The sequence below is a fragment of the Equus przewalskii genome, chromosome 1 (genome assembly GCF_037783145.1).
Source record: "Equus przewalskii isolate Varuska chromosome 1, EquPr2, whole genome shotgun sequence".
Lineage (NCBI taxonomy): Eukaryota > Metazoa > Chordata > Mammalia > Perissodactyla > Equidae > Equus > Equus przewalskii.
The window spans coordinates 36074861-36092111 of NC_091831.1; the positions used below are offsets into that span (position 1 = coordinate 36074861).

Below are 17251 nucleotides of genomic sequence, written 5' to 3' on the forward strand. Positions count from 1 at the left end.
TTATAGTTGACAAGCTAAGAATAAGCTAATTTATTCTATAGAATCTTCACAAAGCTCAGAAACTGACAGGAATCCCACTACTTATGGAAGTGGGAGTTAAAGACAAGATATCAGAAATTTTAGTTATTATAAAACAATCTCTATAAAAGTTCCAACATTTTTCAGAGAAATAGTACCAAGAATCCTAAAAATTATATGGAACAACAAAAGACCCCGAAAAACCAAAGGAATCCTAAGAAAAAAGAACAAAGCTGCAGGTACCACACTCCCTGATTTCAAAATATACTACAAAGCTATAGTAACCAAAATAGCATGGTCTGGCATAAAAACAGACACAAAGATCAATGGAACAGAATCAAGAGCCCAGAAATAAACACATCTATGGACAGCTAATTTTCAACAAGGGAGTCAAGAACATACAATGGAGAAAGGAAAGTCTCTTCAATAAATGGTATTGGGAAAACTGGACAGCCACATGCAAAAGAATGAAAGTAAACCATTATCTTACATCATACACAAAAACTAACTCAAAATGGATTATAGACTTGAATGTAAGAACTGAAACCATGAATCTTCTAGAAGAAAACATAGGCAGTATGCTCTTTGACTTCGGTCTTAGCAGCATATTTTCAAGTACGATGTCTGACCAGGCACGGGAAACAATAGAAAAAAATAAACAAATGGGACTACATCAAACTGAAAAGCTTCTGCACAGCAAAGGAAACCATCAACAAAACGAAAAAACAAACTAACAATTGGGAGAAGATATTTGCAAAACATACACCTGATAAGGGGTTAATATGCAAAACATATAAAGAACTCATCTCAACAACAAAAAAACTAACAACCCAATTAAAAAATGGGCAAAAGATATGAACAGATATTTCTCCAAAAAAGATACACAGATGGCCAACAGGCACATGAAAAGATGTTCAACATCACCAATAATCATGGAAATGCAAACCAAAACTACAATGAGATATCACTTCATGTCTGTCAGAATGGCTATAATTAACAAGACAGGAAACAAAAAGTGTTGGAGAGGATGTGGAAAAAAGGAAACTCTCATACAGTGCTGGTGGGAGTGCAAACTGGTACAGCCACTATGGAAAACAGCATGGAGATTCCTCAAAAAATTAAGAATAGACTCACCATATTATCCAGCTATTCCAATGCTGGATATTTATCCAAAGAACATGAAAACATGAATGCATAAAGATATATGCACCCCTATGTTCACCGCAGCATTATTCACAATAGCCAAGACTTGGAAGCAACCCAGGTACCCATCAAGGGACAAATGGATAAAGAAGATGTCGTACATATACACAATGAAATACGACTCAGTCATAAGAAACAATGACATCTGGCCATTTGTGACAACATGGATGGACCCTGAGGGTATTATGCTAAGCAAAATAAGTCACAGGGAAAAGTCAAATACCCATCTCACTCATAAGCAGAAGATAAAAACAACAAACATTCACATAGAGACAGAGATTGGAGTGGTCGTTACCAGAGGGGAATGCGGGATGGGGGAGGGCAAAAGGAATGATTAGGCACATGTTGGGTGATGGATTGTAATTACTCTTTGGGTGGTAAATATGATGTAATTACACAGAAATCAAAACATAATGATGTACATCTGATATTTATGTAATGTGATAGACCAATGTTACTGCAATAAAAAATAAATTTTAGGGGCTGGCCCCATGGCGGAGTGGTTAAGTTCCCGCGCTCTGCTGCAGGCGGCCCAGTGTTTCATTGGTTCGAATCCTGGGCGTGGACATGACACTGCTCATCAAACCACACTGAGGCAGCGTCCCACATGCCACAACTAGAAGGACCCACAATGAAGAATATACAATTATGTACTGGGGGCTTTGGGGAGAAAAAGGAAAAGAATAAAATCTTAAAAAAAAAATAACAATAATAATAATAAATTTTTAAAAATCACTTTATTTTTCGTTTATCATGTATTCATTTGTGTTACAAAATAGAACATGAACTATATTAGCCCACATTGTCAAAATATAAGTACCCACACTTTTCACTTGTGGACTCACAATACACACTAAGCCTTTGATTGTATGCAATATTAACACTTTGGTAAGCTAATCAATATTTTTTCATTCCTGTTCAGTTGTCTATTTGTCCTTCACCAATATTATCAATCTTTAATATCACTTAAAAGGGCAAGGATCCACAAATAAATGGCTAGGAATTGCTTTATTAGATGACCCTGATGGGCAAATTGCATGAAGAAAGATTAAGGGTAGAATGCAAAATTTCACGATTCACTATAATTTACAGTAAGTTTATCTATGCGTTCAGTAACAGAAAAAAAATTTTTATTAAAAATAATAATGAAAGAAACCAACTCACCTTTTTGCACTCATCTGTTCTTTTAGTTTACTGTACATTTCCAGCACTGCATTAAAAAATATAATTAATTTTAGCTTTCAAAATGAAAAAATTTTTGAGAGATGAAAATAAAGCTGGGAAGAGCCTATTATAAATTCATTAATTTTTTTATACTTTGTTTTAGGCCTATAACTTCAAATAAAATTTTATACTTCAAGTAAATAAAAAAATTTTAATTTCTTCATCTATTGAACATTATATATAAATACATTATATCAAACTTCAAACACTTGCATGTGCTGACACCTATAATTGAGATGTTAATCTACCAACAATTATCCTATCCAGAAACTCACTAATATCTCTTCCTTGCAGGCAAACTGGAAGTTCAGACTTTAGTTATTTGAGAAAGAGAGTTGAGCAACAGTGAGACTGACTGATTTTGATTCAATATACCAAATACAGTCATGTGCCACACAACAAGGTTTTGATCAATGCCAGACAGAATATACAACAGTGGTCCCACAAGATTAGTATCATATAGACTAGGTGTGTAGTAGGCTACACCATCAGGTTTGTGTAAGTACTATAGGGGAGGAAGAAATATTCCCCCACTCTTCTAGGTTCTTCTGGCTGGTCTAAGAATTAAATTGACACGAGAAAGATCAACAAGAGAAAAACAAATGAAAGTTTAATAACATATATACATGGGAGAAACCCAGGAAAATCAAGTGACTTTCAAAAATGACCAAAGTCCATTACCTTAAATATCATCTTCAGCTAAAGACAAAAGAATATGCTGGGTGGGGAGAGTCAGGGACTCCAAAGAGAAGGAAAGTAATTCAGAGGTAGATGAAAAGGTGAAAACATTTGGAAAACGTGTTTGGCTACACAGAAACAGAAGAACACTGAAGGGAGCCCAACGAACAGGCTTTTCTAGGTTCCTCCCTGTCTACCACCTAGTTCATGTTAAGCTAAGGTGATAACTCCCATCCTGAGACAGCTTTTTTATCTGAATTCTTTCAGGTAAACAAGAAAAACTTTCTGAGTCTTTTGTTTCTTAAGAAATAATCAGCCTAAAATAATCCTCATGTTAAAGAGATACATTTTGGGGTATCAAATTTTGTTCCCCTTCAGTACATTCCACGATGTTAACACAACAACAAAATCGCCTGACTGACACATTTCTCAGAACACATCCCAGTCATTAAGCGATGCACTTCTGTAAAATAACACAACTGTATTATAGTTCACTAAACAAAATTTTACACCAAATACACAAAGAAAGAAAAACCTCAAAAGCTTACAGCAGAGAGTGAATTATAATAAAGGTATAAACATAATAAAGCATCTTTAGTGGTATTATCATTTCTATCAAAGGCTCAGAAATGCAATTATTCAATAAAATTGTTATAAGCTTCAGCAAGATGATATACTGCCACCAAAAAGGCTTTAATGCAACTACATAGATTAGTATTCATCCTTAGTAGAATTTCAAAGTATAAAGTGAGTCAGTAAATTATTATTGGCCCATCAAGTCAGCTCACATATTCCTAGACTAGAGAAATAGGCAACATTTTTTTTCCAGATTTTCTACATTTTATGGCTACACCCCAGGGGCCTTCAAGTTTACGAAAGATACTGTTCACTCGTCTGAAAACCATAAAAACTGCGATGGTGGCTATAGTAAACCAGCCCTAACTGTGTGGACCCTATGTACATCTCTATCACAGCCCCTATAATGTAATGCAATATTTCTCACATTTTGCAACCAAAACATTAGGGTGAACACACAACCTGGGAAAGAGCCTAAAACTGCTGCTACAAGTATAAACTTTCTTTAAAGTCTCCTGTTTTATCTCAATAATTCATGTAAATTTCACATCTATCTTACATTATTTCCATATAAAAATAATGCTTTCCTCAAAAATAATCAAGTAAAACTAATGTACCAAGAAAATGCATTCTTCACCCTGTGACGACTTTTTTTTTAAAGACTAGCCCTGAGCTAACATCTGTTGCCAACCTTTTTTTTTTCCTTCTTCTTCTCCCCAAAGCCCCCCAGAACATAATTGTATATTCTAGTTGTAGGTCCTTCTGGTTGTGCTGTGTGGAACGCTGTCCCAGCATGGCTTGATGAGTGGTGCCATGTCCGCACCCAGGATCCAAACCGGTGAAACCCCGCGCTATCCAAGTGGAGCATGTGAACTTGACCACTCGGCCACAGGGCCAGCCCCCATCCTGTGACTTCTTAGATCCTCCCTTACTCCTTCTACTCTAAGGAGGAGTTAAGCAATTGTACAGTAATTGATGACTTACTTGTCTTTATTCACATTAGACTGTAGGAACCTTCAGAGCAGGAACTGTATCATTTTGAACTTTATATTTCCAATAATCTACCATAATGCTTCCTGACACAAAAAAAGTTACTTATGAGTGGATAATTAGAAAGAAGGATAGACGGAGGAAAGGAGGTTGTTGGGAATGTGGCTATTAGGAACACAATGTTTACATGAACTCAGATTTCATCTCCAGCCTTGAAAGCAAAGACAGTAGCAGCAACTAAATCTAACCTCTACTTCCCTTTATTTCTCTATCTCAAATAGCCCACTAGGTGAATAAGCTGAATTTAGTTCTTTCTCATTCCATCAGTACCCAATTTTTTACACTTACATACCATTCAGCAACAAAGCCTTCAAACTTAGAGACTGTCTTCATGGCTATTTCAGTGTATCTGATGGTGGCAAAGAGGTATTCTTAAACATTACTATAAGGAAGGTTTCTTAACCCTGAAACCTAACATAATAAGCAGACATTTTCTTTACTCAAAGTTCATGTGCAAAGTTCTGGTGGACTCCCAGGTCCACCAGAAGTTAAACTGAGTAGAATTTCAATGATCCTAAAAAAAACAAAAGCTATTCTCACAAGTCAAAAAACAATTTTTTTAGCTAATAAAATGTGCTGACAGTTTTAACATATAATTTGTATTCTAAGGTAAATTTACATCATACGATTTTTATACAAAGTGTCTCATTCTATTCCCCTGGATATGGAGGTTCAGGTTCCTTCCTAAAAAAAAAAATAAGTTAAAGAATAGGACACTGAGATGGATTTAGCTTACTACACGAAGAAAAAGATGACATATACCTGCTTCCTTTTGTTTGAATAGGATATATCCGGGTAAAGAAAATACTGGTTAGTTTCTTCAGAATTTATTTGATGTCACAGTAATATGTGAGCCCTAATAGACAGACCACAAACTCAGAAACCTAAAAGGTCAGTCTTTCCAAAATATAGGAGGAAAGGCAAGACTGAAGAAGGGAGAAGACCTAGCACTTTTGGATGTTTTCTTACCTTATCAGCAAAAGGAGACTGAGCAAAGCAAAACCAACCTGCTTAAGCAACAAACAGAAAACAATAGAAAACAGGAGGCAAAAAATTAGGCAAATTAGGAAAAAGTAAGAAAATGTAATCAAAAGACACTCTCCCCATGGGAAAGCATTCTGAGGAAAAACAAAAAAAGTGGAGGAGGGGGTTGAGAGACAAAGGACAAACTAGGCAGAAAGGAAATGGAAAGGCAGAGGTTGTTCCAGGAGACTGATGTGACAGATCATCAAACGAGGGCTTTCTTATATAGGAAAACCATGAAAATTCAGGAAATAAAGGGGATAAGACAGATAACCATAGGCTTTTGGGGGGCAATCACCAAATAATCTGTAATTCTCATAATGAATAATGACTATACTCTATCATTAAATTATAATGTACAAGCCGAATGTTACCTTATAGACAAGTTTAACTCACCTGGAAGGCATAACTGTAATTTTTCCACTACAGTTGTAATATTCCTCTGCTGAATTCTACATCGAATAATATCTTCTGTTTGGACTATCACCTTAGAAAAGAAGAAATGTTCATATTTTTAAACGAACAGTTAAATCTCATCCACATATTGAGTACACACAAATGTATCATTTTCTCACCTCCTTTCCAGCATCTTGAAATCTTCGGTTGGTATCAGTAACTTGCACCTTAAAAATAATTTCACCTTAGTTAGACAAATATGCATAAAACTGCCCTGATGTAACTGCTCACCCTTGTAATCAGATCATGCTTCATGAGAAACTTAGAACAAAGAAATGCAAATTCAAATTAACTCTACAGCTTGAACTTGAACTTTTGATTGAAAAGGGCTTTTGTTAACTTCAATTACTTATGACAGTTCTTTTTAACAGATTCTGTGGCAAACTTCTCAAATTTACTCTAGATTTTTGAACTTTACTTGCTTCTCTAAGTCTGTCAAACAATTCAAATCACTGACCCAATTGACCACTGGTCCCTTTTTGATAACTTCAATGAGGTCTATGTGCCATTCATTGTCTGTAGGAAATGGTGATTGCATTTTATGGTAATTAAACATTCATACTTTGCTGAATGCAAACACTGGGTGGTTGATTAACATCAAACACGGAAATCTCAATCCATAGCAACATTTTAATGCTGCAGGTGCAGGCAAAGCTCAACCTCAAATTTTCCCACATACTAAGTGACTCATTAGGTCATCATAGTAAGGAAGCACATTCTGGTTTATTAAAAATCTCATTAATTTCTAAACAAAGATGCTCAGTGACCTCATTGATGCTGTATTTGGTCTCTTGTTATCTGAATATCCTTTATATAATGATTTTCTAATCATAACCTTTGGTGAACTAGAGTCATTCTGTCTGCTAAGCTCTCCAAATGTAAAGAAAGATAAATAGGACAGTTTTTATAATTAAATATTTTGTATTCTGACTGAACAAATCCAGGACTTATTTAATAAATAATGGTTTTGCTCTGTGGCAGAAAATGTAGACTAACTTTCTTTAATAAAATTATGCATTGCTATTAAACTGAAAAAAAAGCAGTGTCAATATTATTAAATCATTTTGACAACACAATCATTTATAGTAAATTTTTAAAGGTTTTTAGAGGATAGCTTTTTATCACTATCCTCTATGTACTAATTGACATTTTAAAAATTCTAAAACTGCAAATGAGGCCTTTCACTGTCTGAATTTTTTTAGTTCATTTCCTTGAATGGAAAGAAATCCTGTTAAGTCAATGCATTACTTGCCTTACAAAAAAAGAGATTACTTCTGTCATTAGCATGACAACTGTGTTAACAGAGCATAAAGAGCATTCCCAAATATATAGACTAATTCACTTCTTGAAAGTAGTACACTTAATAATGACTTGTACATATGCACCACAAACTAATACTTGAGTAACTTAATGAGGGTAAAGGGAAACAGAATTTTTACCATTTCTTACCTTCAGTTTTTCTGCATCAGCCCTTACTTTAAGGAGTTCTGTAATAGCATCTACAAAACCTTGATGATGAAAATTACACATCTTTTCAATTTCCTTGTCATGATTACGGATACAAGCATCTAACTTTTCCATAAACTTCTTGTGCGCATTTGGTTGGTCATCATACACAGACCTGTAAGTATATAAACAGAAAGCTAACATTAATTTCCCAGGTCACCAAAATTTATTCTTTATTAAGCTCGATCCTTGCAACAGCTGATATCTTGAAATAAAATCCCTGAACAGATAAACTGAGTTGATAGTGCTGCCACTAGTAGAAATAATTTGGGTTAAAAAAAATATTTACTTTCTTCTTAAACATGTTAATATTAAATAGAGCCACAAGCCTTCTAGATATATCAGTAGGTATCTGGAAATAAAGGTCTTGGGCTCAGGAGGTGAGTCTTTAACATACTAATACTCAAAAAAGAATCAGTGAGTGAATGAATGAACAAACTCCTGATTTCTACAGCATTTACTATGTATCAGGACTTATTCTAAATGCCTGTATATTAACTATTTAATCCTCACAACAAGCCTACAGAGTAGGTATTGTTATTACCTTTGCTTTACAGATAAGTTACAGATTATGTAATTGCCATAAATTCTACAACTAGCAAGTGACAGCTGGGATATGAATCCTGGTAGTCTGACTCTGGAGTTCATATTCTCAAGTATAAGGCGATACTGCAGTCACCACAATGTTCTCTAGACAGGGCATACACATTCCTCCTGTATCTCAGTTCACGCTGTCTCCACATAGAGGGCACCCTCCACCTGCTATGCAGGAAAAGATTAACCTTGTCCAAAAAAAGGTTTGGCCCTTGTCCCCAGCTCCTGGGAGGTAAGTCTTTGGAATGTCCTGCCTAATAGATGTCTTTGTTTACTTGGCGGCCTTGGGCAATGCCAAATGGTCTACACTAACAATGTAATTTACAGTGGGTAGAGGCCTTGGGCCACACAGTATCGCTCTGGAGGGGCTGGAGACTAAGGTCAGCAACCATCAGCCACATCTATGTGACCAACCAGGGTAACATGGGTGAGCTTCCCTAGTTGGCAATACTCCATGAGTACTGTCACACATCATTGCTGAGATAAGTAAGCTGGTCCACATGACTATTGGAAAAGACAACTAGAAGCTCCTGTCTGGAACTCTCCTAGACCTTGCCTTATGTGCCTTTTCCTGTTGTTGATTTTAATCTGTATCCTTTTGCTGTAACAAACAGTAAGTGTGAATATAACGGCTTTGCTAAATTCTGTGAGTCCTAGTAAATCACTGAACCTGAGGGTAGTCTTGGGGACCTTCCAAAAGTGGATCTTCCCATCTGTTGCCCAGATTTGAGGTTCAGTTCAAGTCCCATTTCCTCCAACAGGCCTTTGTCAATCATTTCCAAACCAAGTAATCTTTCCATCTGCAGGACAGGTAAACTTATAGTCCTCTCCAGTCATTCTGGCACATAATGATACATTACCTTGTATTGTAATTTTAATTTTGTTTCTCCATATAGACCATATGCTTCTTGAGGGCAGCTTCTATGTCTTAGGTTTTTAAAAAGTACCTATTATCATACTAGAAACAATATAGGATGATGATTATTAAGAACTTGGACCTTTAAGAGCTGAGATAGAGCTAGGCTCTGATCTTGGACATCTTTTTTCTACCTATACTGCTCTCTCAATCTCATCCAGACTTAGAGCTTTAAACTCCATAAACACACTGATACCTCCCAAATGCATATTCCCAGCCCTGATCTCTCCTCTGAACTTCAAACTCTTATATTTCCCCAAGTGGATAGCTAATAAGTATCTCAAATGTGTCCAAAATAAACTCCTATCTTCTTCAAACCTGCTTCTCTCGGTCTTCCCTCATCTCAGTAAACTCCCTTCTTCTAGTTGCTTGGGTAAAAAACCTTAAATTCCTCCCTGACTGTTCTCTCTCTCACCCTCCCAACAAAAACAATTCAGAGAATCCAACCATATCCTTACTACTTCCACTAGTACCACCCTGAACTAAGCCATCAATGTATCTTGCCTAGATTACTGCCAACTGCTTCCGAATCAATCTCCTCGATTCCACCCTTGCTCCCCTTAAGTCTGTTTTCAACACAGTAGAAAGAATGATCCCATTAAAACACAAATCAGATCCCTTGTCTCTCTTTTGCTCAAAACTCTATTTCTCTTACAACAGCCCATAAAGTCCTATATAATTTTGCCCCATGTTATCTCATTGACCTTCTTCCTACTACTTACTTTCCACTTTACTTATTCCATGCTAGTAGCACTGGCTTCTTTGTGGTTCCTGAAACACACCAGGCATATTCCTGTCCTATGCTTTGCACATGCTGTTTCAACTCTACCTGGATCACATTTCTCACATGTGGCTGTCTCCCCTCACCTCCTTCAGGTCTTTTATCCCCTTCTTGATGAAGTCCCTTCTAGCTATAAAATCTATATTATAAACATACACACACAATTCTCTTCTGTGATTTATTTTTTTCCTTTTTTTATTTTCTAAAATAAAAGAGTGTACTTGCCACTGCATCACTCTTACCACTGCAGAATATACTCTCTATTTCACTTTCTTTTTTAAAGATTTTATTTTTCCTTTTTCTCCCCAAAGCCCCCCAGTACAATAGTTGTATATTTTAACTTGTGGGTCCTTCTCGTTGTGGCATGTGGGATGCCGCCTCAGCATGGCTTGATGAGCGACGCCATGTCCGTGCCCAGGACCCAAACCGGAGAAACCCTGGGCAGCTGAAACGGAGCACGCAAACTTAACCACTCAGCCACGGGGCAGCCCCTCTATTTCACACTTTTATTTATTTTCTGTCTTCCCCGACTGGAATGCAAGTGGCAAAAGGGCAGAAAGTTTTTGTCTGTTTTGTTCCCATTGTATGTTCGGCCCTAGAATAGTGCCTATCATATAGCAGATGGTCAATAAATAAATGGATGGATGGACAGAATCAGAAAGGACACTTACTGTTCAACCTCAGGTAAGCTACCTGACTTCTCTAAATCTCAATCCTTTCAAAAAAACCTGGGATAAAAAATAATATCTACATCAGAGTGTAATGAGGATTAAATTGGTAAACGTGAAAAATAGCACAATAACTGACACAGGGTAAGTGCTCAATATACACTGGCTACTAGCATAGCACGCACACAAAAGACAACCAAATCCTTGTTAAATGAGGGAACCAGCAGCTGAATAATTGAGTACTGGCTGCAAATATCAAATATGGCTAACATTCAACTACCCATGCTAAAGGAGCTAACTACCACTACTCCCTGACATTTATATGGGGCCTCTTGCATTTTTTACATCTAATGTTTCATTTATTTCTTATACCACACCAGAGAAAACACCACTGCCTCCTTTTTACAAATGAGGAAACAGGCATAGAAATGGTAAATGACTTGCTCCATATAGCCTAGTTAGTGAGTGACTGAGCAGTAATAAAAATCTCACCTCCTGCTTTTCCTACAATTAATACATAAAACAAGAACTCTTAATTAAACAAATAATATTATTCTGAAGGAAAATCCATGTTCAAGAGGAAGTTTATCTAATCAACCTTGCTGATCTATACACAAATTTTTATTTCATAATGGTAAGCAAGCATTACATTCTTCACGTAATACATATATGCACTTCTAAGATTTTTTGTCACATATTTTAATAAAACAGCTTGATATTTATCTGGCTTTTAAAATATCAGGTAGTAAACAGAACATACCAAAGAATTGGCTATTTTTTTTCTATTGCAGGTGTAACACTGCAGCAAAAGATATTTCAGGACTGCCCTACTAGAGTGCTGCTCCAAAGGAGGGTCTGACTCCATCTGCGAGTGCAAAGGCAATACGGTAATCTCTTTTAAAAATATAACATAAATAACAAGAAGACGAAACAACAGTTATTTCCCACAAGTCTATTTTATTTTAGAAAGTTCTTAAAGTCCATCCTTTAGTGTGTCTTTCCAATTTATTCTCCAGAGTTTTAAAACCACAACCACTCCTGTTTTATACTAGTAATCCAGGAGACTGCCAGTGGATCTATCACAGGTGAATGCCTCTTTTTCTATTCATGTTATTAGTATGGAGAAATACAGTATCAGAATATATGCAATATCCACCCTCCATTAATAGGAAACCAAAGCCTGAAATGGGTAAACTATTTATATTCCATGCTTTCTGCTGTTAAAATAGAACTACAAGTCACAACAAAGGAAATAAAAATAATGCTAAGGAATTAGTACTGTGAATGAAAAAGAAGAGTCAGTCTTGATCTATTACTAAGTCTTAGTCTCTCCTGACCTTTGATAACCATTTGCTGTTCCAGACATGAGTACAAGCTGCACCAAGCTGATACAACCACTTGTCACCCACAATTATATCAATGAGATCATTCTGAGCAGAGTAACCGGGAAAAAAGAAGCCAAGATGAAGAAACGTTCAAACCATAGGAATAAATTACATTTAAAGAAAGTACTGAAGGATCAGGCAAGTGCTAGAATCGAAAATTCATCAAGATAGAATGTTGGCCCTGGAAACAAACCTAGAAAGTTCCTAGTTCTGACTTTCTCAATTTAATAGATGCAGCACAAATCTAAAATCCAGCATACAGAACTCAAAATGTAATTAATCACTACATGTAGTTGATTTAACCCTCTAACCACTCTGATGAAAAGTAACATTAAAAATAACTAGGCTAAAAATTTGCTAATAAAGCCACTAATAAATAGCTGACTGAACAGAGAGAGGCAGGAAGGGAGAAAGGGTGGATATGCATAAGAACACTGGAAAAGGGAAGAAAGCAAAAGCAACTCTTATCCCAAGAATCTCTTGGCACCATATGCATAGCAGGAATTATCAATCTTTTCTCTGAATGGATCTAGGTTTAATGATAGAGACAATCTGGAGAGAGAGTTGGGAGAGAAGGATACAGAGAGCAGCAGAGATGTGTATTCCCTGTCAACAATTCCCCAGTGACATAACTGACTAAACAGGAGTCTTATCTGCTGCTTCTGGCTTAATGGGGCGAAGATTAAAAAACCAGTACCACACAACCAAGTACTTACTATTAAGTGCTTTACATGTATTAGCTCATTAATATTCACTACGGCTTTATGGTGTAGATTCTGTTAGCATCCCAACTGTAGTTTGGGAAGATCAAGTCTTTAAATCCAAAGTCACACAGTAGTAGGACCAAGATTTAACCCCAGGTCTACCTGACTCCAAAGCCAGTGCTCTTAACCATTATGTTACATAGACTTTCCAATCAGAAATGGTGATAAGCAGCATGGAATGCAGAGAAGTTACCAGCATAGCAACTAACCAGATCACCTTTGAAGATCAACAATTGAGAATGACTCAATAGGGAATCCCTGATGTGCACTGTTGCACCCATCAGGTGAAATCATCCAATGGGCAGAAAAAGGGGATGAGAACTGAGGCATAGCTAATTGTTAGGCAGCATTAAATTACAAACTCAACAAAATAAGGAGGAGCAAAATATCAAGTAGAGAAAACTGAGGGCCCTGTACTCGTCTGACGTCACTTAAAGGAACTCTGAAAAATCCATATTTCTTTTTTTTTTGTCTTTGAATGATAATCATTATTCTTTGAAATTTTTATTTACAGAGCAAGAAAGAAAATATTATTCAGCACTACTTATTTTTTGATCTCTAAGTTGGTTATCAGTTGTATCCATATAATTAATATATTACTGTTCTAAATGTTTTAACCAACATACAATTTTAATGAAAATAATTTTTTCTTCTTTCAGAATGTTCTCCCAGAATTTTATAATGTTCATTAGCAAGCCTAATCAAGTTTCTATAAATAAATATGCACAGATATATGACAGAACCAGAAAGAGTAGACATTAGAAAGTTGGTAAATTTTCCACTATCCAACTTCCATTCAGGTTGTACTTTAGTGCTCCATATACAGATAATGATTTCAATATAAGAGAGTTTAGTCATCCCTTCCAAAAGCTTAACACAATAAAATCTCACCTCTGGCAAAATGTAATGCTAATCAGACAAAAAACGCAGACGCAAAATCAATTTTGAAAGAAGAGATGACTTAAAAACTTCATATGAATAGAGAACAAAGATGGGTAATGCTGCACCAAAGATTTTATTTACATATTGTAGTTTTAGCAACTAGGAATGCATAAAATCAAAGTGTACGTCTTAAAAGCATAACTAAAAAAATTTTTAAGTACAAACACATTTTCTGTCTTCATTATATCTAAACTTCCACACCAAAGCAAAGTGTTGAAATATGAGTTATCACACAGTATTTGATCATCTGATATGTCAGGCTTATAGAATTTAAAGAAGTAAATGATCTTTCAGACAGCCTTCTTGAATTGTATGTATAGGGCTCCACCTGGTGGTACTAAAATAAATATAACTATAAGAAAACTAAGATGCTGTTAAAATTGGTTCACTGAAAATTAATGCTTTTATCATCAAATCAAATGTCTTAACAGAGGAACTCAAGCTACTTCAACTTTTTGGACAGGTACAATATTCTGTTAAGATAAATTATTTATCAATCATATTCCATAGTTTTGGGTCTTTTTTTTTAAGGAAAACATCTCTTTCTGATGGAAAACAAGCAACATTCACAAGATATTATGCGAAAAAGAACCCTCTTCTTATTACTGGTAACATATTAGGCTATTTTTTTGCCAAAAAGCCAATATCCTTATACTATTTTCATTGTCTTTTTCTATCACTGTATCTTCATTGTTTAAAAAAAAAAATTCCATCACAATAACTATGAAGAAAATAAAATGTATTAGTTTCCCGAGAAAAGATTTTTTAACTTTCTTTTACTAAAATAAGTTTACACTTTGAGAAAAATTGGTATAACTCCAAGTACCCAATCCCAACTTCTTAATTACCTATATTTACTGGAGTACTATAGTTCCTTTTCTAGAAAAAAATTAAAATGACCTTTCTCTATCTCAGAATCCTTTGTCCTCCAATAGAATGGTACACTAGTTGCATAACCACAAAAGGGCATAGCTAAGGCCTACACAGAATAACGTGAGAAGATACCTAGAGTGACTGCCATTAAAATGCCAGCCACTGGCAGACTTTCCTATGAATTCTATTAAATGTCAATCAAATGCTTTTAAGAAAACACAATGACTCTAGCAAGGAAATGGACTTTCAAAATACTAGAAAACTAAAGGCAGAAATACTGTTCTGGAATCCCTAGGCACTGACAGTGCTTTAACCTCCTGGTGTCAATCCTTTCCACAAACATTTATCAGGGGGCCAGCCCAGTGGCATAGTGGTTAAGTTGGCACATTCCGATTCTCGGCGGCCCGGGGTTGGCTAGTTCGGATCCCGGGTGCGGACATGGCACCGCTTGGCAAAAGCCACGCTGTGGTAGGCGTCCCATATATAAAGTAGAGGAAGATGGGCATGGATGTTAGCTCAGGGCCAGTCTTCCTCAGCAAAAAGAGGAGGACTTGGCAGCAGTTAGCTCAGGGCTAATCTTCCTCAAAAAAAAAAATAAAAAGTTCATCAGAAAACAAAATTTCACTCTTTTATCTCTGACAAAATTGTATCAGCTACTTCTGACTTCCAATTGGATGCTTTTGGACATCATTTTCTACTTTTTCAAACATCACCACATTTTTTTTGCCAGTTCCTCAAATGACAATTAGCCTTAATTCTGTATTTCTAGTATTAGGAAATTGCTTTTGCATCCTCTTGAGCACTCTTTATTTTTCTAATCCATTGGCATTTTTACTATTCTTCAAATGGCATACCAAGCTTAATTTCTGGCATATCAAACAAATTTATATTTCTAGTAATTAGTAATTAAGATTTGGTATTTCATATTAACGAGATTTCTTATGATACTTCCTCAGCAATTTCATATTTATACTGAATGCTTTTCAGATTCTAGGTACCCATCTTACTGATTAGTAGCGAAATTTTGGTCACTAACTATAAAATATACTTTTTTGAAGATTAAATACATTTATAAGATAATTAACCACCCTATGATTATCAGCTTTTGACAAATTAAACATCCCAAAAAATACTGCTATGAAGACAGTGTTAAAAGTAATCACAAAAAAACTGATAAGAAATTTTCAAAAGCTACTAAAACCATCCTGCTACAAACTGCTTGCTATCAACCTCTAAAACAGTTATAAAAATAGGTTTTTGGTATATTATTAAATTTGGCAAATTCAGCAAATTGGTCAAGCAACAATTAGTCATTTGGTAATTAATTTAAAGGCACAATTTGAAAAGATTTCCTTAAATAAAAGCACATGAATCATTAGTTTAAGCTCTTTCAGAATGTGATCTACATAAGCCCCAACCACGAAAGGGCAGATACATAGCAAAAACGAAGCTTCTGAGATCCTACTTTGCCCAGATAAAGTCTTCAGCAGTTCTCTGTGCCCCTGCATGGATCCTGGAAACCAGAGGAAGCTACACTGAGATACTCTATCTGTTCCTACCTGAGTGACTACTTGGTTTCTGTATCCCTCGCTATGTAAATTGGAAATTTAATCTAATCTTTCAGAGGAGCAGTATCTTCAACACCAGTTTACAATCCACTTGAAAGCCTACAGCTAGAGTTAGAAGTGGGACTTGAAACAGAGCAACTCTCTTCAGTAGCCTTTAGGTACAATTAAGGTACCCAAAATTTCAGTAACATCCATATGAGAAACAACGGGCTAAAATATTATTCAAAGATAGCAAATGAGTTATTATTTGGGAGAGGGGCCCATTTTTCCATAAAGTCACATGATTTGGAATTCTTTTTTTTTTAAACAACGAATAGCAAAGATACCATTTTCCCTATCTTAAATAACAAAAGGCTTGCTCAAAGTACCACTCAATCTTGGAAAAAAATATTTCTACTATAGTCACTTAACCATATAGAAGAGCAAGAAAGAAAACGGTCAATATAAAAGTATCATATACCCAGTACTCAATATTTTTTCAACCATTTTATCAAATATATCAAACATGAATAATAACCTTCCCATAACTTTCCCTGATACTCTTTCCAGGAGCAAACAAGAAATGAAATAGCTCCAAGGTAGTAACCTCCAGATAAAGAAAAAGAAAAACTCTTTCCAACAATATTCATTAAGTACCAACCATGTACAACAGAAACTGGAAATCAAGTGCAGAAAATAGGCATTTGCACAGGCAACTTTCATACAGAGAAAAATTGGTCCCGAAATCACTAAAGTTTATCTGCACTGAGCCTAATTCTTCAAGGAGGCAGGAAAGTAAATGAAGTAGTTTTATAACATAGGTCCAAATTTCTTTGACACACCTTTCATTCAGAGATGGGGTCTATATTCCCTTCCTTTGAATCTGGGCAAGTTTGTCCCTATTTGACCAATGGAATATGACAAAATAATATGTGACTTCAGAAGCTAGAAAAAGCCACGCAACTTCCACCTAGACTTCTTAAGACACTCATTCTGGGGAAAGTCATCCACCGTGTAAGAAATCTGACAATCCTAAAAATGACATGC

The 17251-nt window shown here is 35.7% G+C and overlaps 1 protein-coding gene across 18 annotated transcripts in view; it reads right to left on the reverse strand.

The window, feature by feature from the left end:
- Positions 1–17251, reverse strand: part of EXOC6 (exocyst complex component 6) — a 206662-nt gene that overhangs the window by 146065 nt on the left and 43346 nt on the right. For 13 of the 18 annotated variants that reach the window (XM_070609826.1, XM_070609809.1, XM_070609814.1 and 10 more), the window contains exons 2-5: positions 7678–7849; positions 6348–6395; positions 6169–6259; positions 2386–2431 (exon numbers count right to left, since the gene is read on the reverse strand). In XM_070609826.1, coding sequence (XP_070465927.1) covers positions 2386–2431; positions 6169–6259; positions 6348–6395; positions 7678–7849 — 357 coding nt within the window. Of the gene's footprint in view, positions 1–2385; positions 2432–6168; positions 6260–6347; positions 6396–7677; positions 7850–11453; positions 11560–17251 lie in introns of those variants that run through there. The other 5 variants (XM_070609930.1, XM_070609926.1, XM_070609946.1 and 2 more) reach the window with 2 other exon arrangements.